Source organism: Montipora capricornis, chromosome 3 (genome assembly GCF_036669925.1).
Source record: "Montipora capricornis isolate CH-2021 chromosome 3, ASM3666992v2, whole genome shotgun sequence".
In the NCBI taxonomy this organism is placed as follows: Eukaryota; Metazoa; Cnidaria; class Anthozoa; order Scleractinia; family Acroporidae; genus Montipora; species Montipora capricornis.
This window is the reverse complement of record NC_090885.1, coordinates 9,172,949-9,200,877: the sequence shown is the minus strand read 5'-3', so window position 1 is coordinate 9,200,877 and position 27,929 is coordinate 9,172,949. Positions and strand designations below refer to the sequence as shown.

General features: G+C 39.7%; 3 protein-coding genes across 6 annotated transcripts in view; 2 read left to right on the top strand and 1 right to left on the bottom strand.

Annotated features, from left to right (window-relative positions):
• LOC138042104 (acetyl-CoA carboxylase-like) overlaps nucleotides 1-3,275 on the top strand; it is an 81,270-nt gene extending 77,995 nt beyond the window's left edge. For all 4 annotated transcript variants that reach the window (XM_068887856.1, XM_068887858.1, XM_068887859.1 and 1 more), the window contains exons 69-72: nucleotides 106-206; nucleotides 676-745; nucleotides 956-1,083; nucleotides 2,068-3,275. In XM_068887856.1, the coding sequence (XP_068743957.1) occupies nucleotides 106-206; nucleotides 676-745; nucleotides 956-1,083; nucleotides 2,068-2,221 (453 nt within the window). In that variant the 3' untranslated portion in view covers nucleotides 2,222-3,275. The remainder of the gene's footprint in view (nucleotides 1-105; nucleotides 207-675; nucleotides 746-955; nucleotides 1,084-2,067) is intronic.
• A 739-nt stretch (nucleotides 3,276-4,014) lies between these two features.
• Nucleotides 4,015-19,170, bottom strand: LOC138042106 (probable methyltransferase-like protein 25). Its single transcript, XM_068887860.1, has 10 exons — nucleotides 18,613-19,170; nucleotides 17,161-18,076; nucleotides 15,425-15,531; nucleotides 14,600-14,629; nucleotides 13,550-13,588; nucleotides 13,301-13,335; nucleotides 12,557-12,656; nucleotides 9,624-9,698; nucleotides 6,144-6,215; nucleotides 4,015-4,250 (listed from the first exon to the last, which is right to left on the bottom strand). The coding sequence occupies exons 1-10, from the start codon at nucleotides 19,108-19,110 to the stop codon at nucleotides 4,167-4,169; spliced, it is 1,956 nt and encodes a 651-aa protein (XP_068743961.1). The 5' UTR covers nucleotides 19,111-19,170; the 3' UTR covers nucleotides 4,015-4,166.
• LOC138042108 (cytochrome P450 3A12-like) lies at nucleotides 8,473-27,398 on the top strand. Its single transcript, XM_068887863.1, has 6 exons — nucleotides 8,473-8,608; nucleotides 21,632-21,873; nucleotides 22,328-22,625; nucleotides 24,202-24,333; nucleotides 25,251-25,623; nucleotides 27,148-27,398. The coding sequence occupies exons 4-6, from the start codon at nucleotides 24,274-24,276 to the stop codon at nucleotides 27,381-27,383; spliced, it is 669 nt and encodes a 222-aa protein (XP_068743964.1). The 5' UTR covers nucleotides 8,473-8,608; nucleotides 21,632-21,873; nucleotides 22,328-22,625; nucleotides 24,202-24,273; the 3' UTR covers nucleotides 27,384-27,398.
• Nucleotides 27,399-27,929: the final 531 nt, after the last annotated feature.

The following is a 27,929-nucleotide window of genomic DNA, read 5'->3' as shown; positions in this document are numbered from 1 at the left end:
GCTCATTTGGTCCGTTCTATCTTTTCGTCCTGCACATTACGGAGCTGAGTCCTATGTTACGTTAATAATATTATTCGTTTGTCTATTTATTTTCTTCTTGGGCAGGATATTCTTAACTGGAAGGAATCTCGTCAGTTCTTTTATTGGCGTCTCAGGCGGATCTTGATGACACGAGATGCAAAGAAAAAGATAAGGAAAGCTAATCCGTAAGGAAAATTCTCTTGATTATGCAAAACCCTCTTTTGAGTAACAAAAATTGCAGCCATGCATATTGTTAGACATGATGTGAACGTTGATAAGATTTCTCCAATTCATCGTTAAGACATTAATTTTGAACAAGATAGTCCTGCCCTGGAAAATTTGAGTACGAGACCTGTCCCCTACCAATACAATTTGATGATTCTCATAGCATAGAGCGTTTTCACTCACGTGACCAGCAGCCATATTGGATTACTGAAACAAAGGAAAGTATTTGCATAAAAATAGAGTTCAATTCCCGGAGGATTAGTTTGGTACACCATCATGGCCGCGATTTCTTTGTTTTGGAACACCAACATGGCCTCCGTTACTTCATCTGAAAACGCTCTATAGTTTGCATTACGCTGGCGCCTATTCTTTTGTTAGAACGTTATGGAATTAGAAATATCCTGCTCATTGAGAGCCTTGTATTTTTAGTGACATTTCCAGCGGTCAACTGTGCTCCATGTTGGAACGGCTGTTTTTGGAAGGACATGGCAACACCAAGGTGAGAAGAACCTGGAGCCTGGTTTTGGATTGGACAGAAAATGTACTTGGGAGACCCGTGCCCGGTCCTACTCTCTTTTTCCTCCTTTCCTCCTTCCCCCCCCCCCCCCCCCCCTCTCTCTCTCTCTCTCTCTGTCTCCCAATGGTAGGAGGGTAGATCCAGCATTTATCACAAAAATGTAAAATGGGTGATTGTTTTGTTTGGTTGCAGTCCTATTTGTGGAACGATAACAAAGCAGTGGTGGAGTGGCTGGAGAAAGAGTTAAGTGAAACAGACTCTGTTATCGACGAAAATGTCAAGTGGATCCGACGAGACTGGGTTCTACGACAAGTCAAAACGTATTTAAATTTATTGCTTGAATATGACATTGAAATCTTTATAACACAGGGAGAAAGAAGTTTGGAAGGTCTTGCTGTTGTTATATTTGTTTCTTTTCATTTGGGAGTTAAAAGGGGGACGGTTGTTTTGGACATCTCATGTCTGCGCTCTCCATGAAACGGATAACCTGCTTTAAGCACTGAAGTCGATCTACGCGGAACTTTTTCAAGTTTGGGCCTTCCAGGCTCTAAGTAAACTGTGTTTATTGTGTTATTGTTCTTGAGATTGTCCCTATTTGTGGATAACTAGCGTCGAAACATGTAAATATGCTTTTACTCTGAAAGCGCGGAATTTTCGATAGACTACCTGCACTTTTAAAAAATGGAGAGATTTAGCATCGAGTGTACGACAAACGACGGACTAAAAGGTCTTTTTGCCCAAAATGCATGGGAGTGAAACTTGCCTGATATGAGCTGATGTTTTGCCCGTTCGCTACAGGTAACAAGTACCTTTTCAAAAGAGAGGGATAAGTTAGATTAACCCTTTGATTCCCAAGATCGAAACGTTCATTCTCCTAACTAGTACCATAGTTTCTTTGTTGGGTAGTCATGAGAATTTGGTGTTATATCAAGATCACGCCCCTTAATTTAAGCTGATAATAATCTTCATTCTGAATACCTGTCTGATTGACATTTCACTGAAATTGTGAGGAGAATTTACATGCGTATCACTACTGAATGTCTAACAGTTAATAGACCTTTTCGGCTTGTACATTTTGGCCTCCCGAGTATTATCACATGATCTGTATTGGGAAAACAAAATGTACAAGCCGAAAAGGACTATTAAGAGAATTATGATTCTTTTATGACAAACTGCGGCCTGCCAGCTATTTTTCCTTCGCCGTTGCACGTAAACACGATGCAAATTAAAAGTTTTCCACTGATGAAGAGGCTCGCTGCTTGAACTGTACGTAAGCGCTTTTGTTACTCTTTCATCTGCTGCAGACTCGTACAGGAAAATCCAGAGGTAGCCATGGACTCCATTGTGCATATCACACAACAAATGACAACTGCTAAACGGGCTCAAGTCTCCAAGATTCTAGCAGCAATGGACTCGGGTGCCACCGTGGACAACTCCAATGGGGATTCGGGAAATTGAAATGCGGACTTTGGATCACACGCAGTTGGTAAACGGAGATGTCGACCCGCAAAGGGCAGTTTTTCAAGTCGCGAAACATGATCGCTTAATGTGGGGGCAAGCAAATGTTATTTGACAAAATGATAATTATTTTAGGGGCTTCCAATCAGTGTTAAAAAACATCTTTTTGGTATAAAATTATTCACTTGCTCTTTCGTGCTGATGAGAGGTTAATTTTGTCAATTCATCCGGTACTGTAATTTTGTAACATAAAAAACGAACAAAGCGAACTCAACAAACGTTCATACGGGGACAGGTCGTAAATTTTCAAACTTGCGTCCAAATATTAATAATCCGACAATTCTCACAACTTAACGCGCCTTGGTTTATCGGGCAGGAGTAAAAGATCTCTCCACCTATACAGGGGCCGCGGAGAGGGAGAGGCTGTTAGCCCCTCCCACACTTCCATTGTCCGTACCACCCCCCCCCCCCCCTCCCCCCGTTAAAGCTAACAGAGCTAGGTAGCTATTTTTGAAAGCGATTAAAGGCCGGGACACACAAGGCGATAAGTCGCTGCGGCACGTTGCCCAGTGTGACACGGTTAGTTTCATGAAAATCATTGTCGCTGCAGCAGAATTTTGTCGCCGCGACCAGTCGCACGAATTCAAACCAGTTTGAATTTGTGCGACTTATCACAGCGACAAAATTAGCGAAAGCAGCGTTGTCGCATCGTGTGTACACTTCCGGCAACAAGTCGGTGCGACAAAATATAAATGAACCAATGAGAGAGCGTCATATGGTCAGCCATATTGAATTAGAAAACTAGGTCACATTCCCCCTCATAAGAGATCACTGCGTGTGCACCGAACAGATAGTAGTACACATGGAGCGACTTGGAGCAGAGACATGTTGCTGCGACTTGTCGCCTAGTGTGTCCCGGCCTTAAGGTAATTTAAGAGATTCCACTTACAACACACTCGCACGCATTTTCAACCTAGTCATTCCTTATCACTTAGTAATTGTCAGCAATTAATGCAATATTTGAATAAATTAAAACAAAATTTATTTACAAAATAGAAAGTTACTTTTGCTGGGGACTATATTCAAAAAGGGGAAGGAAATAAATAACTCCTTGAAAAACACCCCCCCCCCCCCCCCCTCCCCTTCCTACAAGCCCCGATGATGTCAAAGTGCCTAATTCCCTTTGGGGAATACGACCGGGGACTGAGAACGCTTGTAGGGTTTGAGTGTCTACCTCACACCGAGATACGCGCACGCTCATCAATGTTTCAAGTAACGGCGGACGGCAACAGGACGTTTGGTGATAATCTTGTTGTAACGAAGGGTGTAATGTACACACTTTCACAGCAAAAATGCGAACTGGAGGGATATAAGGCGTGACAGAGAGCAGACGTAAAGATAGATAGACCCGGCAAACGAAAACGCCTTCAAGGACATAACTTTGGCCCCAGGTTTTCAATGGCCGGATACCTTTATAGGGTGGATGAGTCACTATCCATCAGATTCAATCTCTGCCTTCGTAACTATGTCGGAAAGTCCACACTCTATGCACATCTAGTTAAAACGGTGTGTAAACGAATCTTGGCCAACGTTTAACAGGAAGTAAATTTTAGAACTGAGGCCTGAAGTCTATTTTGATATCGACAGCCGGGTGGGAATCCTGAATGTTTTTTTTCGTTGACCTCTTTCAATTCTTTAAAATAAAAGTATATGCTGCAGGCTTGACTTGCCCAAACTAAAGGACTTAGTTCATGTGTACTAACATCGGAGACTTGATATCCGAGATCAACAGGCGAGTACGTAAGATTTCGGTGCGATCCGACTTGGAAGTCGTTGTTCTCAAAACCAGGGTCGGTGCGCTGGAAAGTCCAAAACAGTATGGATGGCAGGCAGAATGGTAGCGATGTTCGCTTGTGGTATTGCTAGAAGGCATTTGGAAGGACAGTTACGCTTTGGTAGCAATAATTGCATAGCATCTTGGGGATTTGACAGGATCAAATAACCGTACGATAGAAGCAGAAGCAAACCCCTGGAAAATAAAAAGAACCAAGGAATTGTATCAATTGATGATACGGGCAAACGGCTCCAATTTGTTTCAACAACCGCTTGATTTTGCTGAACGATGTTGAGCTCAGGGGTGGCAAACGGCTTTAACACATTATCAACATTTGATTCAACAGAGCTTCACAAGACGCCTAATATTCAGCCTGCGGTCGTGGAGAGAGAGATTAGTGCGCACGCGCATAGTTAACAATAGAGAGCAAAGCACGCCACGTTTTTTGAGACGCGGAAGGCAACCGGAAGCGAGTTGTTTTCCCTTTCACTTGTCATTACACAACCACATTTCTATTGCTAAGTACTTTTTGTCCATTAGAGACGATCAGCTAAAGGAACCGGGAGACACTACTCTCCTCGCTTGCGAAATGTTCACTTCCGGTTGCCGCCCGCGTCTCAAAAACGTGGCGTGCTTAAGTTCCCTGATGTTGAAAGACGGTGGCAAAGGGTTTCAACTTCGCATTCAACATTCGCGATAACAAAAGAAATGTTGAATGACTGTTGAAGCAAAGTTTGTTGTAAACGCAAATAAACTATTTAAACATTGATGTTGAATGCTTCAATACAGTTGAAAGCTGATCGCAAACGGTTTGCACATTGCAGTTCAGCAAAATCGAACGGATGTTAAAGACCTTTGCCCGGGTCTTGAAGATAGACTGGCTAAAGTAAACGATTCAGTAGTTTAATTTAACACGTGTTAGTATGATGTAAAGCAAAAAATCGATGTTTACAAAAGTCGACGTCAAATTCCTTTGACATTCAAATTTGCCAAACACTGAAAGAAGGGACCGGTTTAACAACCGCTAAACATCTGGCCCCAGTTGTTCAAACGATGGATAGCGCTTTCCGCCGGATAAATCACTATCCACTGGATAACTCAATTGGTTTTGGTAGTGTTTATTCACTGGATAGTGATTTATCCGGTGGATAGCGCTATCCATCGTTTGAACAACTGGCACTGGCTTCGGTTGGATAACGCTATCCACCGGATAGTCAAAGCACTAGCAAAGCCAATTGAGCTGTCCAGTGCATAGTGATTTTATCCAGTGGATGGCGGAATCCACAATTCGAACATCTGGGGCATGGTTGGCACATCACTAAAAATGGTGACATCCCGAAATATCGCTTTATGAAAAAAGACCCTGCCCATTCTAATGCGTTTTCAAAAACCTCCGTTTTCTCTTTCTTGTAAACGGATAAAAGGTTTTTCGTCCACACTAGCGTTTTTGCAGAGTTTTTGACACCGTCAACACGACCATCGAAAACGGATAAGAAAACATCCGTTTACGTCACCAGGCAACCGCATTCTTGTTGTCTCACATTTTTTTTAATAAAAGGACGCAACAGCTCACTTAGTTTCAGAAGGGAGGTCCGAGAAATCCAAAAGTTCCCTTGCCATTCTTAAGGGATGAAGATTTCATTGACGAAATTGTCCCACCACGCGCTCAATTCTTTGCAGCTCTAGTCCAACATCGTCGTCGAGTGTACGGTTTTGGACGTGGTCTTTGCCCAGTTTGCAAAGGTCCATCAACAAATGATCGCAGGAGATTCTACCGTTTTCGCAAGATTAATGAAAATAAATTGATAAGGTCAGCAGTTAGCTCCATGCAAGCAACCAAGGCTGAAATCAGGGCAAACAATATAAATACCAGATATCCCCCCCCCCCCCCCCCATGTTGGATCGATTGTTTACGGTTTTTACGCGCAAGTGAAGTGATCGTGTTTTCACCCGTCCACAAAAAGACGCAGAGCATCTATCATATTAGTGTGGACGGAAGGTGAAAACAGATAAAAAAGAATGCGCTTTCAAACAAAAACGCATTGCTGAAGACGTGGCCTAAATTTCAGGACACGACTGCAGGTGTACCTGTTCATGTAAATAGCACAGTCTGTCCAAAAGGAACACACTCTCAATACACGGTGCAATGGTGGCTCTCAGCTGCGGAAACAAAATATTTTGTAGTCAATCATTCATGGAAATAAATGGTTTTGTTAAATTATCTTCACGATTTACTTATCTAACGGCAAGCGATAAAGGAGACAGAAATAAGTATAAGACATTACGAGTTCCTGACCAATAGAGCGTTTTCACATGACGTCACGACGGCCATGTTTGGAGTAACAAACTAATCTTCTGAGAATTGAACTCTATTTTTATGAAAATACCTTCTCTTGTTTCAGTAATCCAATATGGCTACGGGTCACGTGAGTGAAAACGCTCTCTAGCATACGTAATATTTAAAAAGCCAGCAGCAGTGTTTTATCGGGTTTAAAAACACGAGGCCAAGCCGAGAGTTTTTAAACCCGATAAAACACGAGCTGCGGGTTTCTTCTGAACGGCTTCAAAAACATTCCGCAAGAATCATGTCCCTTGGGAGTCCGAACAAAGGTTCAAATTGTGAGGGGAAGATATCAGTATACAAAAAAATCAAGTGGAGATTATAAACTGTATGGTAATTTTAAAAACATGTTTTTTTTCCTTCAGTCCTAGATAGATAGATAGATAGATAGATAGTTTTATTAAAATTACCCTTGCAGCCCGAGGGCTAGTGTCTCCACAGATATGTCCAGTTTTGACCCTAATTAGATGCACGCGGATTTCAATAAGCGTCACGAAGTGTCCCCTTGCTCTTCTAGTCAACTTCAACATCACTTGTGTTTTAGAATACAGACAATTTATGTCACAAAGTGTCCCCCAAATGCTGCTCTTTAAGTGAAGCTTAACTGCTGCATTTACCCAAAGCTGAAAATAACGCTAACCTCACCCTTACCTTGTTGTTGAAAATAGGTAGCAAATGGTTAGACTTAAAGGGACACTTTGTGTTGGATGTCAAAATTGGGCGTGCATCTAATTAGGGTCAAACCTGGACATAAGGGAGAGAGCGAGGGTGAATTACGATAATTTTTACAAATGTAAAACGTTAATTAATTGTAACTATAAATTATATAATGATAAATTAAGAAAGTTATTTGATAAGAATTTAACAATACTAAAGCTATTATTATGTAAACACTAAATTACAATTAAGATACAGCTAAAAATTTTCAAAATCATATCATTTAATATGAGTTGTAAAAGGGCATGTTATCGGGCATGTTATCGTCCTTATACACCTCATTCCAAAATGGCCGCCATTTAATTATTCTTTTGTTTCCATGTAAATTGGCCCTTATGGCCTCATTCAAGGTTAAATATTCTTTTGAATTTTACGTTTGAAAGCGAGGCCATAAGGGCCAATTTGCATGGAAACAAAAGAATACTAAAATGGCGGCCATTTTGGAATGAGGTGTATTCTTTGTTGCCGATGGTTGACGGAGGTTAGTTAATAATGCTGCGTAAGAGAAAGTGGGTGGACTTTCATACATTGGACCAAAATGGCGGAAGACAAAAGAACCATTGTTATTCTGATTAGGCCGTGTTGATTAGGTATTGTTATGTTAGCTTTGTTCTTTTGTTTTATGGACGTTAATTATTCAGGGTCCGGTATATGAAAGATAAGCCGAAAAAGTTCAAAGAACTGAAAACTGCCGATGAAGGCAAAGAACTGTTGGAAAATCCGCTCCAAAATCAACACGATACGTCACAAAATGGTCTGAACAAACAAGCAGCGAACGAAGAAGCAAGGTTCGACGTGGAACGGGACAAAATCCAAAGTCTGGATACGAACATTGTTAATATGACGGCAGGGTCGTTGAATTTTTTGGTTGACAAAATTTGTTGAATAAGTTTGGAAGGAGAATGGATAAATGTATCCGCCCAGAAGTTCGTAATGGCTGAAATTTCGATGAAGAGGATTAGGACTATTTCATGAAGATCTTTATATAAAGATCGTTTCGTTCGAGAATAAGCGATTACTGCATTGTTTGCACATTCAGCCCCGCTATCCCATGGGACTGAAATCAAAGCTACCACCGGGTTTTCAGAATAATCATAAATTACCAGGTATAAAGTTCATACACGTGACGTTTTATCGATGTGTTGATAGGCTGTTAGCCTTATGAATTATTAATAAGTTTTTTTAATTCGATATATTCGTATCACGGTTTTTCCGCAAACAGTTTTTCCCCTGCGCGATGCCAGACCTTTCCAGTTAAAGCGTTTCATAATTATTACCCTTCGAATTAAGAAAGGTCGCTCGCGCGATTCAAAAGGCCAAAAAAATAGCCATAGCCGGTCTCTATACCAAGTGCAGAGTGCGGACAAATTCAACGTCAACGACAAGGTGGACTTTTAAGCGGTGGGATAGGAAGTACTTAATATTGGTGGACTGTGAGAACTGTTTTCAATTTTTGAAACAATCTTATACCCGATGAACGGACTGGCTTTAACTGGTAAGTTTAGGAACCTTAAAGGGAGAGTTTCAGGTTTCTGCGCATGGGCAAACTGTCAGGTCAGCCCATTTAATTCCATTGTTATTGAAACAATCGAAAGCACTGAGGCAAGAAACGGAAATAATACCATAAAAGTGGAATTGCGCATTGGAATCACTTTTGCAACCGTTTCCGTTGTAATTATGAACCTACTGCATGCAAATAGATAATTCGTGTGTAATGTCAACTTCGTGCTTAGAACAAAATGTTCGACCCGTACAATAAATTCGATGGTCAAAACTAAATTTGTTATTTTCTTTGTAAACCCGCAGCATCTTCCTCAAAATCTGGGCCTCAGCCATTCAGTGTATTTGTTTAATACTCTGTAATTAATGAACATCATTTGGTTCGGTAAGAAACCGTAAAATCTACAGCTGCTAGCGCCAAAGCTTAGACATGCGCAAAACCGTGAAACTGTCCCTTTAAAACCACTGCCCATGATATGTCGGTACAGGAAAATGCTTAGAGACTGGTGACTGCCAGAAGAAATGAGGCAGTGTTCTCACATACCCCTCTCCTTAATTGCAAGGAAAAAACTTTTCACCTGGGATCGTACTACATCCCAACACATAAAAATTACGCAAAAGTCAGCAAGCGCGGGAATATTATATGACGTCATTGTAAATTTCCTTTTTGGGGTACACGGTTTAGCGGTTGTCTGCGGTCTACAGTCTGCGTTTGGCAGGCTTGGTCTTACAGAATGTTGTGAAATAGGCCTTGTACCTTGACACGTTATTACAACCATAGTTCAGACACAAATAACAATGAAGCAACCGTCACGCGTCCAAATCAATCAAAATGGCGGCGCCTCGGAAATTTGAAAACAGATTTGAGCCTTTTTTTTTGGGGGGGGGGGGGGGAATGGTGGTGGAGGGACCAGGGTGTTTAAGCATGTTAAACAGAGAAGGTCTTTCCCTGTGCAAGAGGTTTTCGATTTTACCCTGAGTCTCTTACTTGTCCATTAGCTTATACTTACCTGATGGAAGGCGTGCAATTGCTTTTCTTTGCTTTTGAATCTATCTTCGTATGAATCCAACTCTTCATCTGACAACTGCATTAAAATGTAAATGAGTTGGTAAAGAGTGCAGTACAACAATACGTTAACCGAGGTTAATGATAGGTGGAAAATTACCTTTCGAATCATTAATTAAGTAAAGACAAGGGCCTCATCAGCGAAAACGTCACTTCACAATTTTTTACTCAGCAGTATTGTTTGTATTCGCCATGATTCCATCTGTCTACGTTGAACGATACGCGCGAACTATCATGTAGCTGGATTGGTGCGAACTGTTTAAAACAGGGTTCGTGCTGGATTTTGTTTATAAAATTCCAGGAGTATTCAAGGAGTTTTCAAGAACCAGAATATGAGTTTTCAAGGAGTGTTTGTATGAAGATTTCTATGCCATACATCGTGTTTCAGTGTTTTCTTTGCTGAAAAAGCCTACCTTGATATTGTTTCCCACATCCCGCAAGTTTAGTGCACGCAAGGGCATTCTAATTTTTGCATTTAATCTCTCCCTAATAGTCAAGGAGCTCAACTTTTGAAACGTCTTTTTAACTCAGCTTAATGCAATTTCAACAAATTTCACCCATAGTAAGCAAAAATTCAAGGAGGTTTCAAGCAGTTTGTCACAAGGACTAGCACGAGCCCTCTTAAAAGTAAAGTAGAAATATCAATGGTTTACATCGTCGTCAAAACTTGAAATTCGGTTAATAGGCCACTTTCAAAAATACCATTATACTCTTCCAATGAAATGAAATGAATGTATATTTGCAGTGCGGGTTATAGATCTCCGCACTTTGTTGGACAATTTAAGCAATTCTTGGTTTGCATCCACGTGATGAGACGGTCATGTTGGTGGGCAAAGCAATAGAAAATGGCCCCATACGTTTTGCATAAGAATAGAGTCAAATTCCCAAAGGACACTCTACTGCATTGTCCTGTACACCAACATGACTGCCGTCACGTCAGATGCAAACCATTAGGCCTTTTTCGATGAAAAACCTTATATAAAAATGACCACAACCAGGTTTTCTGAGCCCGCGAGACTGAGCACCCCCAGAAAACCATTGTTTTAACGAAAACCGCTGGTCAGCAACCTGGTTCTGGTCATTGCTGTCTCAGGTCTTCCTTTTTCGATATATTAAAATTCAGCTTGAAAGAGAGGTTTAGAGGACAAAGACAGGAAAGTGGATGATGTGTAAATATTTTTCACATTCATTCCAACGTGTTTCTATTGTTTTTGTCCTCACTGCCTCACTATCAAGCTGAATATTTGATATTTCGAAAATGGCTTTTTGCCGCTTTATAGACACCTGAGAAATTCAGGTGGTAATGTTTTTATTTTCCGTTGGGACTTAACAATGGTCCCAAGAGAAACTGGAAACAATGCTTATGCAAAATTTTGGAGGGCACACAAAGAGTATTATGGCGTTTTTGGCAGCGCTCCATTCACATTGTTATTTTGTAGAGTAGGGCAAAGAGATGCACTGAAATGCGTGCCGCATGTGCAGCACGATTACCGGTATTTTTCATTTTTTAACCAATAATATTCTTGCTTTGTCGCAACAAAGCCACAACATTTTGACTACTGTGATGGCGAATATCGTTGTAGATTTAAGGGCCTGGCCAGACGGGAAATGTTTGGCGACCAAACAACATCAAGCATTGTTTGTTTGGTGACCAAACATGCTGATGTTGAAGTGATTAGCCAAACAACAAAAACATGTTTGATCAAACTCAGATCAAACTCCACAAGCAAAGAACTATGAGTCACAAACGTAAACAACACGTGGATACAAGTGGCTGAGCAAGCGTGGTATGCATGCGCGCGCCAAACAAGTTTGATACCACTCTCCAAACGAACAAAATTTTGCCCATCAAACACGAGAACGAAAGAAATGTTTTAAGTTGTTTAATTGAATGTTTGATGGCCTTCAAATTCTGTCAAACACGATCAAACAGCACCAAACATGGTGGCCAAACGGTAGAATTTTTGGGACGTACATGTATACAATACATGGACCCTAGGTCCATGGACCACCCCTGTGGTCCCGGTCCTTGGACCCCTTTATGGACCCGGTCCATGGACTACCCCTGTGGACCATCCCTCATTTTGTAGACTCAATATGTTTTACAAGCAGAAAAATCTTTAGATGAAAGAGAGAAGTGATCCTGGCACATATCTGGAAAATTTAAGCAGGAGTCCATGACTATGAGCGAACAACTCCCATACTAGGCCTATGTCACGGTATTTTTGCAGACCAGCAGCCCATGTACTATCTATTTAAAGACTACCTTTCCTGCAAAAAGACAAGACAATTGCGGTTTGGTGACGCTATGATGTCAGGTTAGTTTCTTGTGATTGGTCATTGAGCTCCTGCAGGAGTCTCATTAGCGGCAAATTCAATCTAAAAATAAATTGATTTATATAAAAACCTGTTATAGACACTTATACCACCTATTGGTGACTCCAAAGGGCTTTGTCTATTAACCCCTTTTCAAATATAAGTTCATTGTATTCATAGAATCCTTCACCGGAACATTATTAATGAGCCCAACAAATTGACCTGCTCCCAACTGAGTGGCTTCAAAACTCAGTTGGCAGAGCATTGTACCAGCATCACAGAGATCATGGGTTCGAATTCCATTGAAGCTGCCTGAAATTTTCAAAATGAGGGATGGTCCACACGGGTAGTCTATGGACCGGGTCCATGAAGGGGTCCAAGTTTTGTACACATCCGACTTTTTGGTCACCACCAAACAATGTTTGATGTTGTTTGGTCGCCAAACATTTCCCGTTTGGCCAGGCCCTAACAGTACTAACAACGCTAAACCACATTCAATTTGTTAAATTTACACTGAGTCTGTTAAGTTTACTTGCAAAAAAGAAAAAAAAACTCATCAACCTCACTAATGCGGTCTTGTAAACCCAGCTTAATTAGGCATTTGTGCATGTACTCTTTGAAGCTTTTGCATTTCGAACCGGCTTTTCCAACATGGAGTCCTCTAAAAGAAACACACAAAAAGAATTTTAAAACTAGCGGTAATCATGCAAGGAATAGTGAGGTGCGTTCGATTACTATTTTGTCATCGATGAGGCATTTGAAAGTAGTCATATAATTATTTTGGGGAGAATAGTTTTTGTTCCCTTTTCTAGTATTTGTTCACACATACTACACAGTAAGTATGTTGACCATTATCTTGTTGCTAATAATTTTATTAAACACAATCGTGAAATAAAATGTGTTATGATGCAATAGATTGTCACTGGGGTATCCCATAGACTTTCTTGCTGGATAACCAAGAGATGTGACTACCTATAGTGTTCATCACGCAGTATCACCGGACTGTCACCCATCCAGGCTGCATTAACCCCATCCAACAGCCTACTTAACTTCGGTGGACAAACAGAAATCGGTGTTTTTCCTTGGGCAAGCTGTACACTATCACATCAGATTGAGATAGGGCATCACAATCGATACCCGAGGGGCATTATGCAGGACTGACATGATTAGGATGCGTTCTCCTACGTCGAACGCAATTACTTAACGTTAAATAACAAAAGCAAAAATAAAATTGTTTAACTGAAACTCAACTGTCTTGAAATGTATATTTTCAGATAACTCTAGAACAATTGCACAGATACCAACCTTCCATCTAAGCCAAACTTGTCTTTCAAGATAACCTTTTAAACAAATGCAAAATATAAAGTACAACTTACAAATGAACAACACTACTAAATTATGCCAATAATTATAATTTCACACTGACATAATATAATCACAGATAATCACTGAAAACACTCAAACAAGAAACAATATTTATTGATCCCAATGAAAAACAAACTAAAAAGGCCACGTGCCGATATATAGTACCTTCACACAAAGGGGATGTTTTACCTGTAAAATTGCCCTATAAAGCACACTAGGTGGTGGACACTGAAAGTAACAATCAGAAGTGAAAATTAATGCAGAACCACAAAGAGTTTTTTTTTTTTTTAAAAGAAAACAAGAGGCTGCCTTTACATTGTACTGTACTTTGGTTGACTGTCATAAGTGATCAGGGGATTTACTGGTTTGCAAATTACACAAAATAATGCTCAGCTTCTCATAAAAGTGTTACATTTACATGTTATAGCCTGCATAGATGGTGATATTGTTGGTGAGAGAGGCATAAGCTGCACAGAGAATGCGGAGGCCACCCCTCCCCATTCTCCGAGCAGCTTTGCCGCTGGTTAATTTACCTCTGGCTAGCAGGAGGCCACAATAGACCACTTTCATAAATGGTGACCACTTTTTCATTCTTTTGTTTTTATGTTGACACATTGACTCCAGGGGGTTCCCCATTGATGAGTAAAATCGTCTGGCATTAGAGTAACATACTACATGTAAGTATGGTTGGTTTAGGCCGGTTTGGGCATCAAAGGGTTAACAGGGACATAGTTTTTCAGTGAGTGATTTAATAATTAACCCATTGACTCCTGGGGGTTCTCCATTGCTGAGTAATATTGTCTGGCGTTAGACAGAGTAAAATATGGCTGGTTTAGGCCGGTTTGGGTATCAAAGGGTTAACAGGGACATAGTTTTTCAGTGAGTGATTTAATAATTAACCCATTGACTCCTGGGGGTTCTCCATTGCTGAGCAATATTGTCTGGCGTTAGACAGAGTAATTTGGGTTTCAAAGGTTTAATTAGACCTACTGCCCTCATTTTGAAACAAGTGTTCTATTGAAATTTGCTCGTGGTAGCAAGGCTAGAAAGGCTCATTACTATTTACCATTATGAAAGAGGTCTATAGTTTCTGAAATCCATAATATCACCTCTTTTAACCATCCCTTCCCCACCTCCCCCCACCCCTGAAAAAAAAATTGCACAGGCATAATTGTTCTTGATTTCTCATTTAATGTTCAAGGTCATGACTCAGTATTTTACATTGTCTAAATACTGTACCTTAGATTGAGAGCCAATTCGTTCTGCAGCCTGAAAAGAGGATCAAGACAACAATTTCTGGTCAATTTTCAATAAATTTCACCATTAAATATCTTAATTACATTCAAATGACCATTTCTACACGTACAATCTTTCCTACATATTGTTTCACATGATCGAATCAGGAGCAAAAGGATCAGCCAGCATGTCATATGATGTATGTTTTATTGACATTAAGCAACATTCACCCCAACATTTAAGCCTGCTCAGTAGGCGGTAGATATTGTTGTTTAAGTGTGAAATAATTATGTATCATTTGGGGAGTGTGGAAAAGCCAGAAACCAGAATCTGGGACCAGAAACCGAAAACCAGAATCAGTCGTTCAAAAAAGAGAAATACATCATTCTTCAAGTCTGTGAAAACACTGGTGTGTGCAGTGGGAAAAAAATGCTTTTCCTTCAAACTACAATAATGACCGACCACTATGATTGAAAATGCTGACATTTCTTCACAGCTGTATAAAAAAAAGCCTTATTATGTGACAGTCATACTTTAACCTGTTAGTGGGTATTTCACTCCAACCTCAGGCAAAGCGATTTTCAAGACCAAGTGAACTGGCCAGATTGACAAGTTAATGAGAAAGAGGCATTCAAAGAAGACAAAGGATGTCACAGGCCGTTTTAATTAACAAAATTTAATAGCAAACGTTTCAGCATGTACTATCGAGTTATAGTTGCACTGGGGAAGTTTGCTAAGCAAGAAGCTATTATTAGTCCACTCGGCTATCACTTCATGCAACTTTATACCAGTTTGAATTCATGCTTAGCAAAGGAACAACATCCTTACCTGCTGAGCCACCATTGTAGCATTTCTGCTCACATGACATTTGTAAGGCTTTAAAAACTCACTCATTGGAAAGCCAACCTCATTACAAGCATGATTACTTTCTAGGCCTGAAGACAAGATTTCAAAGAACTTGATGTATTGTAATTATCCAAAACACAGTCATGTAGGCTATTACCAGTGACCTTAAACTCAGATAACACCAACAAGTTTTTTTATAGTAACCAAATGGTAAGAGCTAGCAGCTAGACATTGCAATTTCAGATTGAAACCAAGTTATCTGGGACTAAGTTTCTTCCCAGTTACAGTTGGTCATTGTGCAGTAACAGTTTAGCGGTATTATTATTATTATTATTATTATTATATTCTATATACAAGGCTAAAAGTTAAAAAATTAAAATGTTCAAACCAAACGTTTTCGGCTGTTTGCCATCATCAGGGTTAAAATGGGTGACCGTCTGCGCGTACGTTTATATCTCATGTAATTCCCAAAGGGAAAAGTTTGGAGACATAAGAAATGACTTGTTTGTTCAAACTGGGGCGGAATTGTTGGATCATTAGCCCCTCGACGATCCTACGCTTGTGAAAAGTCTGTGCCGAGGAGAGAACACGCCAAGTGAAAGCATGTGATGGGTTTTCCCGCAGGTGTTTTGCAGGTTCAGAAGTGTGCGCAGGATTTGAATGCTCCGCAATTCGTACTGCTAAGTTTCGTACAGTCTCGCCAATGTAATCAACGCCACAATTGTTCTTGTGGCGTTGATTACATTGGCGAGACTGTACGAAACTTAGCAGTACGAATTGCGGAGCATTCAAATCCTGCGCACACTTCTGAACCTGCAAAACACCTGCGGGAAAACCCATCACATGCTTTCACTTGGCGTGTTCTCTCCTCGGCACAGACTTTTCACAAGCGTAGGATCGTCGAGGGGCTAATGATCCAACAATTCCGCCCCAGTTTGAACAAACAAGTCATTTCTTATGTCTCCAAACTTTTCCCTTTGGGAATTACATGAGATATAAATGTACGCGCGGACGGTCACCCATTTTAACCCTGATGATGGCAAACAGCCGAAAACGTTTGGTTTGAACATTTTAATTTTTTAACTTTTAGCCTTGTATATAGAATATATTTTACTAAGCGAACATTATGGACATTATTATTATTATTATTATTATTATTATTATTATTATTATTATTACTATTACTATTACTATTACTATTACTATTACTATTGCTATTGCTATTGCTATTATTATTATTATTATTATTATTATTATTATTATTATTATCTTTGTTTTTTACCATAATGCTTCTCACAGCTTTCATGCAACTACAGACTGCAGCACATGAATACTATATTAGCACAACAGCTTAATATTTACAATATTGAGGAATTAAAGACTTTAAGTCCTTAAGTCCTCTCGGCAGCCTCAGTGCTGATTACAAACCTGGGTAGGATTTGGTAATAGTAAAACTAATGTAACTTTGATACTTCAAGTACAGTCAGTTGCTGTATTTTAGTTGCAAGTTGTATAATGTATAAACTATTGGAATTACTTTTTTATCATTATCGTTAGTTAGATATGCACATCAAGGCCATTTTGGTGTTCCAAACTTATTCTCTGAAGATACTGATCTACTTGTGTGCAAATATTTTCTTTTTGGAATTGAAAAAACATGGGCCCTAGTCAAGACTGTAAGTGCAAAGTACTGTATCAATTTTATTTAATCTACTAACCAAATTGCTGTGAAACTAAATGGTAACAGCAGCCCACAATACAAATTAACTTCACAGAAGGTTCATTCACAAAAATTCTCAAGGCCATTGGGACCAAGTCACCACAAGCATGAAGTCCAACCAAAAACATCCCATTTGATTCTGAATGACATTCTCCATCAGAGGATTCCAGTTGATCAAAGAGCTTCCTAAGCTCTCCATTAGCTACAAATGAATGATCCACGAACCCAGTCACAGGAAAAAATGAATTAGGGTTCAAAGTGTTCGACTGACTTGAGCTTGCAATCGCAGAATCTTTAAGACCTAATTGCATTTGTGTGCAGAGGCAGTGATTTTGCTGTAAGTTTCTACAACTGCATTTGCCACATGCTTCTTTGTTTAATTGTCCAGACAATGAAGAAAAGTCATTCAAAGATTTTCTATTGCATGGCTCAAATGACGATGTAACATGCCTCAAATCTTCTTTTTGTTTGAGTTTATTTTGATTAGTTGAGTATTTTGTGTGCTGTGATAGCAGTGGTTCACTCTCTCCTGATATTGTTTCCTGTAACTGGTTTACATCTGCGCAATTCTTGAATACTGTGCCAAACTTTCGTTCCACAGCAGAGGTCTCATTACTATTGCTACCAACATTGGAGTCATGGAACATGCTGTTGCAGCATGCACTCTTTGAACATGGTTCTGAGCTATTTTGGCCATAGGTCAAACTTTTTTCTGAACTTTTGTGACATGAAAGCTGGCCTACTTGGCATTGAGATTTATTCACCAGTCCTTTCCATGCTTTTAAAAGTTTGCCATTTCTCTTGTATGCATTCTCTGTGTTGCCAGGAGAGGAATCAACTCCTATGACTTTTAATCCATGCTGCAATGCTAAATTTTGACTCAGGTAGCCTTTGCCACTCCCTAGGTCCAAAATCTAAACAAAAAGGCAAAAAAAACATGTTTTTTCAAACTCGTTAGTTTGGACAAAACAGAGCAACATGTTCAGTATTAGAACTTGCTTCTTAGCTTACCTGAGAAAGCTATATGAGGGAAGGAGAGAAGACTTGGTAAAGGGGAGGGGGGAGGGGGAGGGGGAAGGGAACAATTTACTCACAAACAAGGGGTCTGGAGTGAGTTCCACTCTGAAAGCAATTTCATTCCCAAAGGAGGCAGAGAAGAGAGACTGTGTAACTGAGTACTGGAACCCATTCCTTGACCAAATATTCTCACAGTAATTATTTGGTATAGCAACTTCTTATGCAACTTTCCAATGTGCAATATCAGGCTCGAGCCATCACATACCTCCCCTCCCACCCCCAACCCCCCTTCCCTTCCTTATAAAGCACCTTTTCTTTACAATTTCCTTAGCACCTGGACCAAGAAATGGAAACCTTTTGTTTCTGGTCTAAATATCAGTCACTGGCTATTACTCACATGGTATAGTAAAAAAACATAATGTCCTACATGTACCTTGCTGACTTGAAACTGTGTTGCCAAAGTACTTATTACATTTGACATGATCTCCACTTCATAAGATTTCTTGGGAGCCATGATATGCGAGATAAAATTAACTCTACAATTACTTAGAAAATCTTGTCTTTCTCTTAACCAAGAAAAGCTCTTGAGCTGAGCTTGCGCTGCCTCGGTAAGAAACTGCCTTAAACTCTCGCCACAATTCTTGACAATTTCGGATTTCTGATCAAAAGCGTTTGGCAAAGATACTATTTGTACTTCTTCACTTGCAAGCAATTCTAGATCTTCTCTCGTCTGTTGTGGTAGAATAGACTCCCAGTGGTCTAAAGTAAAAAAATCTACCATGTGGGCATCCATGAGATTTTTCTGTTTTTCTAAATAGTGTATGACATGTCGAAAATCTTCTGCGAATTCTTCAAAATTTAACCGGGCTTCGAACCCAGAGGCGTCCGCCATTTTGGCAGTATCTAGTTCCCAGGACCACTCAGAAAACATCTCCCGCGGTCTTTCGAATGTCTTTGTCTTGCAGCAGTGAACTCTGGTACATGTATCAACCAAAACATGATCTTGGAAGCATTGATTATGTTCAGCAGCTGGAAATTTCTACTTTTAGGGACTTTTTCGCTCATTGTTGTTTGGCTCGTATACAATTTTCTACAAGAACAATTCTCGCCATTACAAAACATTCCTTGTCCGCCCGGTAACTTGCCATTGATTGGCCATTCTCTCACTCTTCTTCGTTGTGGAAGCTTGCTTGATGTCGTGCGGACTTGGACAGAACAGTTTCCATCTATTTTTGTTTTACATCTTGGACTTCGGCTTGGAGTAGTAGGTAGATTGATCACTTTTTAATCGGGCACGTTTGAGCAACGAAAAAATGTTTGTAAACAAACATTAAACCTATATTTTCTCTTTGGTCGACCCATTGGTGAGAGTCCTTACTTTCAACCAGTGTGGCCCCGGGTTCGATTTTGGGACTCAAGACAAAAAGTTGCGTCGACAGGCCGCGGGGAGCCAAGGGGTGCTGAAAGTTTGCTTTTTTAACCTCTCTACATTGCTAGTAGTAGTCCTTCCTGATTTTCCATGCAACATAGTTATGTCCAAACTTTATGATTGACCGATGCCCTTTCCCTGCTTTAATTAACTAGAAAGAAACCCTCAACTTCAGATTTTAAAGTGGGGAAGAGCATTTGGCTAACAATATTTGGTAGCTATTTGCAAAATACTCATATTTAAACATGTTACGGGCCACAGGTCAGGTTTACAGGTCATTGCTGTAACAAAAAAAAAAAAAACAACCCTATAGCTTACCCCTAAATTAATGCAAAGTGAAGGCCTAATAACTATTATTTTGGTCTAAGGTAATGTTTAGGTTACATTTAATTTAGGAAAAGGGGTAGATCCAGGATTTTTCTTAGGAGGAGGTGCACCACTAAGAAATGGTGCAGCTGTCTGGGGAATTTTTTTTGCAGAATACCAGTGGTATTAGAAAGCCACAGGGCATCTCAGGGGGAGGGGAGAGGGGTGTGTGTGTGTGCACCCCCTGCACCCTCCTCCTAGATCTGTCCCTGGGGTAGGGTTGTTTTAGTGATGTTAAGACAATGACCTGTAAACCTGATGCTGTGAGCTGTAAAAGAATATCAGTGCCTGCAGGTCCTATCTCACACATAACTGCCTCAGGTCAACTTGGAAAGAAACATTGGACTACTGATCAGTGAGACCACATAAATAGCTACCAACAAGGAAGTAGGTGAACCACTCCATTGGTATTGCCATTCAGCCTACTGTCACACTGATCCTAATGAGTAGGAAAATGTAGTTCCTGAGCCCAGTTGTTCAAAGACTGAGTAAACTAATCCTAGATTGCTAGAAATTTAAATTGCAGATACTTTTAGTCTTCAATTTTGACTTTGATATTCACTTTCCTTCAGCATAAAATTGCATTGGATTTGTCGAAGGGAAAAACTCAAAGCTTGATTTAGTATAAAGGGGTAGTTTCTAAAGAAACTGTGGTGCTGCATCGGTGGGGAAGTAGTATACAAAAATTTGGTTTATCAACGGAGTTGATAATGTAAATTGACCACCGTACAGAGATTCTAAAAGCTGACGTTTCGAGCGTTAGCCCTTCGTCAGAGCGAATCCGCTCTGACGAAGGGCTAACGCTCGAAACGTCAACTTTTAGAATCTCTGTACGGTGGTCAATTTACATTATCAACTCCGTTGATAAACCAAATTTTTGATTTAGTATAGGCCACTTCAGAAAAACCACAATACTCTTTGTTTACTCCTCCTCCCCAATTTTACAGGAGCATTGTTTCCAGTTTCTCTTAGGACTACCAATGGTCCCAAGAAAAAATGAAAAAAATGTTTATGAGGTGGGGAACAAACTTAAGAGTATTATGGTAAATGTATTTTCCCAAGTGGCCTAGAGTATTGATTTAATCACAGATTTGTGTTTATTTGGTTTTGAACAACTCGGTTATTAGTTCTATAAGTGCATTTCACATAAAAAGAAATACTGTAAGCTGTTCTTTATCTGCCAAAGTTCCTTGTACAATGCTATGAGCCCCCATAAACTTGTAAAGGGCACGCCACTAAATAGAGCAAGTTTCAGTCAAGTGTTGTAAAACCAAACCAAAGCAATAATTTCTTTGGTCCATCAAAAAGGACGGAGACAATCCAGTAAACCAATCAAAACTCGAGGTAATTACACGTAGCCAAAACGCAAAGCACAGAAAAATGTGCACGCGCGAGCCACGATTGGTTTTGGTTTCACTTCTGATTGGCAATGGTTGAAAACATGGCGCAAGAAATTGAAACCAAAAGAAAAGCAATCTGCAAAACCAAAGCAATTTGCTAATTAGTTTCGACAGGCAATTGAAAAACGCTCTATCACCCTTTGGTTATTATGATCATTGTTTTCCTTCAAAGTAACACCTTAGTTCAATAAACTAAGTTAGAATCAAAATTCTGAAAAGGACTTAACACAAAACTCAGCTCTAACTTTCACTTTCAGGTGGCCATCTTGTGTATGTGACAGATCCAGAGCTGATCAGATTTGTAACAGTAAAAAACGCTCACAAGTTCGAACGCTCTGAGTTTCTCGCTAAGATTATCCCAAGTTTGAGGAAAGGTGTATTTGTGTCAGTTGGGAAAGCGCATACACGACAGAAGAGGTTGATTAGCCCAGCATTTAGCTTGGCTCACTTAAAAGGATTTTTGAATGTCTTCCAAGAAAATTCAGAAAAGCTTGTTCAGGTGCAGTAGTAGATTTGGAATAATCTGGAGATATCAAATTTGTTAACACATTCACACCTCAAACGCCCTATGACACCGCCCATTAACGAGTTAAATCTTCTGGCGTTAGACAGTTAAATCTATTAAGTCTTACTCTCAGGGGTGAATGGGGACCTAATCTTTCTGATACCACGTTTTGTTGATGTGAACATCTGAGCTGGGGATTAGAATCAATTTTAAATTAGATTATGTGATAGAAAGAGTGATTTTACATTGAAGATGGCTGTGTTTTAGGAGCTTGTCTTTTTGTCCAACAAGTGCTGAGACCTACAGCATCTTGCACTTCAATTTAATGATATTTTATCTCAGAGGGTAGTTTAAATTGGACAACATTTCATAGCAATCAATAATATTATTTATTGCATGTAGTATTTGGTTTCAGGACTAAAAATATCCTCATTACTTTAATTTGTAGTTATGGTCAGACCAACTTACAAAAGTTCAACCAGAATGCTCCTTTGAAAGAGATATCAATGAGGACATGCGCCACCTCTCACTGGATTTGATTGGCGAGAGTGCATTTGGATACAGCTTTAACACGATCCTGGGTGGCAGCAGCAAAGTTTCAGAGGCTTTTACTGTTTTATTTCTTGAGTTTCAACATCACGTTTCTTGTTTGCAAGTTTCTGTTCCCCTTCTTTGACTATCTACCTTTAGCAGAGAATCGGAAAATACAGGCTGCTAAGGAGATTACAGATAACACAGTGTTAGAGGTAACTAACTTACCACTTGATTATGCAAACATAGTCAAATTGACAAATCAATCAATCAATCAATTCTTTATTTGATAAAGCAGGTTAAAATTACAAAAATTACAAAGTAATAGTTGCATCGGCAGCTATCAGCTGATGTGGACCTGCTATGTAAAACTATTTAGAATATATGAAATAAAATATAAACTAAAACAATTACAATTACAATTACTCCATATGCCCAATTACAAAAAAGCTGCCATAAGGATAGGATAAGACATCTAAGGGAGACACTAAAGAGTGTATATCCCATCTCTCTACATACCCTATAACAGTACTTCTGTAAGCAGGTATAGATTTAAATAGATAATAAATAATAATAAATAAACTTCATAGTGGACTTGATGAATACGTAAAATTAATAATAAATAATTTTATTATTAGACAAAAGAACTTTTGCTATTTGTCAAGGGTTTATAGTCAAGTTTATTCATTGTCTCAGTGTCAAGAAAGGCTATTTGCTGATTAGCAATAACTCAGGTTTTCCTGGACTTATAACTGTATGCAAGATGTTGTGTAACTGGGCAAAAGGCAGTTCTTCTATTTGAAATTTAAATTCGCTTGACCAAATGGTTGCCCATTCTCTAAGGTTGGGTGGAGGTAGCCTGCAAGCCTGCTGGCTTTCTACTAGGTTGCTAACACATATTTTTTACATTTTTGACACATCAGAGGTGGAACAATGTGCTGTGCTATTAATGCAACAATAACACAAGTTACTTAGTTTTCGCTTCAGAATGCATGCTTGCAGACCAGTACTAACTTAAAGATTAATTGCTGCTGGTGGAGGGGGAGTGAAGAAAGAGAACTTACAAGCATCAGGTTTTAGATTTTAAAGTCTTGTCACGTTCAATATTGCTAAATCTTGGTGGCAGATTATTAGTATTACAGTATAAGTGTAACAATGAAATTCAGGAAAGTCACTTGTCTTCAACTGCAGACTGTAATATGACTTTTATGAGTCTAACAGAGTTGTATGGGAATTTCCAAGTGGCCAGCTCCCAGATGGCTTAATGTCATTGGTTGTTTGTTTTGGTCCTTTGTTTTTTTAGCCAATCCGGAGAGCCGTTGTAATAGCTGCATACTGACCCTTAATGTCAGTGTTTTGATGAGTCTAACTGCCACTGGGAGAAGAGCAGGAAAAGGTTGCCATGGCAAGATGATTTAATTTTTAACACATACAGAAGGCACCCAACAATGCAACTTGTAGTTAGTTATGGGAACACTACCCTTTTTTTAAGAAAGAGCAGAGTTAGAAAATATTTAGTCTATTTTTAGTCATGGTCATTGCATTTTTATGTTTTGTTTGTTTTAGAATTTACACATATTAACTGAAAGGTTTTACAATTGAAGCCACTGGGGCTTCCGAGTTCCCAGTGGCTTCAATTGTAAAACCTTTCATTTAATTTGTTTTGTTTTGTTTTTTTTTATTTTTTATTTATTTGAATACTGTGCTTACGTTTCCTGGGCGTCTCCTCCAAAATTTGATGAGGTTTTGACGAAATACCCACTATAACGTATCTTTAAATAATTCAAACAGGTTATTCAAGAACGTCGTAGACAAAAAAGTAAAGAGAAAGCACCAGTGAAAAGAGATCTTCTTGCGTTGTTAATGGACATGTACGATGAAGAAACTAATTCAAGAATGAATGATGAAGAATTAAGATCCCAAGTATGTCTTCCAAATACCTGTTAAATATAGACAAACTGGTCCGAGATAAAAAGGAGAATTCCGATTGGTTCTCTGAGCGGTCCGAATTTTGCGCTAGTTCAGTAAGACAGGATCTTGGTACCTCTCACCTAGGGGTTATTTTCAAAATTTCCGACGAGCACCTTTTATATGGAATCCCCCCTCCCCCCCGAGGTGAGTTTTTAATTCTTACAACAGTTACTTCTCGCAGCTTTCGGGTTTTTTCCTAATCGACCAATTGAGCCAGTTGACGCGTTATTTTTTCACGACCGCCGGAAATACGTCTGGGTTCGTTTTCCCCTTGTACATCGCCGCATTAGTCACATGCGCCTCTCGAGCGCCAATTTTTAATCAAATGTTGGGACAGGTCGTTCAACGTTGCTGAAGTGGGAAAAAATGTTAAAAGTCTGTTGAAATTAAATTTAACTTGTCTATGAACTGATTTCAGCTTTCGTTCAACATCGATTCAGCATTTCGTTTCTTCTAGAAAACGTTTGGTGGAGTTGAAGTCGTTTTAACAGTTCGTCTAACATTTGAAGAACATACCCGTTCTCACATGGGGCCGTAATTCTGGACGAGAGAGTCTGTTGTCTTGTTCTTCAGTATTTTCTCGCGGTCAAAATGTTCGCTCCACTGTTGGCCTGATGCGAGAACCGTTTGAACGCCGATCCGCGCTCAACTTTGTTTTTGCTTCCAACATTTGCCAAACATCCATTCAACTTTTGTCGAACTTTTCAGTGTTGAAACCATTCTACGAGAATTTTCTTTGCGTCATGACCATCATGACTTTCTTCGTTCGTTATGATTAGCCAAACTATTAAACCACCTTGGTGTTTGTTCTGAAAGCCGCTTTCTTCCCATCAGCTGATACTGTCACAACATGTTTTCTATTCTTGTAGGTATTTACGTTTATTTTGGCAGGCAGCGAGACCACAAATGTGGCATTAGCCTGGACACTTTATGAACTCGCCAAGAATCCACACATTCAAGAAAAATTGAGAACAGAAATTCAAGCAACATTCACGAGGAAAGAGGAGCTAACATGGGAGAAACTGGAGAAAATGCAGTACCTTGGAAATGTTGTCAAAGAGTCACTTCGACTTCACCCACCAGCTGATGTAACTAGTCGCGTGGCGACATCAGACGTTGAAATTGGTGGATATTTTGTGCCTGCCGGCACTTATGTTGTGCTTCCTATCGATTCAACTCAACGCTCGTCTCATTTTTGGTCAAATCCTCTGGCTTTTGATCCAGAACGATTTGTGAAAAACGGCAAGTATTTTTACTTTTGGATGCTTTTAAGTCTTTCATTGACATCTCCCGTGTCCCCGGCACACTTCTCCTGATCTCTGCCTCGAGTCGGTTTGATTGGTAACAAGCTAACCAATCATAGAGCAAAGCAAATCCACGTGGGAAGACCACAGAACAAGTCACAATTGCTTTGCCTTAATGCCTTTTACTGTAAGAGACTTTACAGTGCGACGCGCCTTACCGTTGCCAGCTAACAAATGTTTTTTTTTTTTACAAATTATCCGCCAGTCATGGTGTGCAATGCGAATTTGATTGACAGTCACGCATTCTTGCAAAGTGCGCACGGTTGTAAGTTGAACACCGTTGCATGGCTTGTTGAGTTGAGTATTTACACGTAGTTCAAGTTGTCAGATGTGAAAGTTTGTTGGGTGGCCATGGTAAGGCGCGTTGTACCGTAAGATCTAAGGCGTCGACGAAAACGTCTCCTCAAAATATAACTTTGCACTGTCGTATATATGTCTCAATATAATTTCGCGATTATTCCATCTCGTTCAAGTCCTATAATGTGGACGAAGTATCCTAAAAATAAATTGGTACTAATGAGCTGTTTCAGACGAAGTAAAAATGTAGAATGAAAGGTTTGTATTTGTACACTCGCGTTGTCATTAAAACCTCGAACTTTGTGATTTCAAGCCGTTGTTGAGTACCTCAAAAGTATGTGCTGACATGCGTGCCACACGTGCAGCACGATTACGTTTTCTCTTTTAACCAATGATATTTTTGTTTCGTGACGTTGTCGTTCCTGTGGAAGTTTTTTTTTTTTTTGAAACTCCCTACTGGCCGAAAATGCGCCAGCGAGATTTTTCATCCAACCACAAAGCGTGAAAATTGCTTTTTATATATAGAGCGAGTTTCAATCGAATGTCCTAAAACCAAAACCAAAGTAATTACTTTGACCAATCAAAAAGGACGAAGACAATCCGGTAAACCAATCAAAACTCGATGTAATCACACGTAGCCGACAAAAAGCGCGGGAAAATGTGCACGGGGCGAGCCACGACTGGTTTTGGTTTCACTTCTGATTGGTTGAAAAAGTGGCGCGAGAACTTTGAACCAATCACTGAATGAAGTAACGCAAAACCAAAGCAATTTGTTAATTACTTTCGACACTCAATTGAAAACCGCTCTATTTACTGTGGCTAATTACAGAGGACCCAAACTTGAATCAGGCCCTAAAAAGCACGGGAAAATGCTTACGAGTGGAGGATTTGGGCTTGGCTTCCTATTGGTTTGCGTAAAAGACAGCGATATTTTATAGCTTATCAGGAAGATCTGTGGCGCTAGAGTCTTGTCTGACTTCACCACTTAAAAATTGATCATGCACATTGGTTTTAAAAACTATTTGAATTTGGAGAGAGAATAAATTAAATAATTTTACAAGGGAATGCCGTGGCAATTACAATGACTGTAAGTCGTAGGTATAGATACAGCATTTACGAAGATGACGGTAGAACTCATGGTCCGCCTTTCTCTTATTCGTAACAGATGGCCAAGAAAGCGTCCATCCTTTCGCGTATTTTCCATTTGGGTGTGGCCCTCGAATGTGCATTGGTAACAAGTTTGCAGTGATGGTAATGAAAGTTGTCCTAGTGACGTTAGTGAAGAACTTTTCTTTCCATGAAGTCCCGAACTGTGTGGTGAATGAAGTCAACAGAGTAAGCATTCGGCCCGATGGACTGAAATTGTGCATTAATTTAGTTGAAAACGTAGACAAGGAATGAATCAATATTTCTGTGCGTGATTGTCACCTTTTGGAACCGTTGACTCTTGACTCAATTCGACCAGTGACGCTCTTTTTTACGCCAAATGCCCTCTGTTTTAGGCCCGTTTCAAACGTCGAACTTTACACGTGCTAAATCTAATGCAAATGAGAAAAATCTATTGTTTTCGCTCATTTGCATTAGATTCGTCGCATGTAAAGTTCGACGTTTGAAACGGGCTTAAGTCACCTTCGTTAGAGGAGGCTCTAATAATCGCATTTCCCTTTAACTTTTAGAAAAGATATACCTTACCCCTTTAAGCTCAAAGTCTATTATACCTAAATTACACCTGCTGGGTGAGGAACTTTCTTAGTAATCAGAGAAGCCACGTTTGATGAGATCAGAAACCCATAAGGGTTGAAACGTGTAACGGCCCCTTGTGTGTTGGGAAACAAGCTTCTGAATATTCGATTTGCTAAGTACCATATTTGGAACAACAAGAGCGAGGGGTTTCCAAATATGGTACTTAGCACTGAAACATTCAACCAATCAGTTCGCACTGAATAT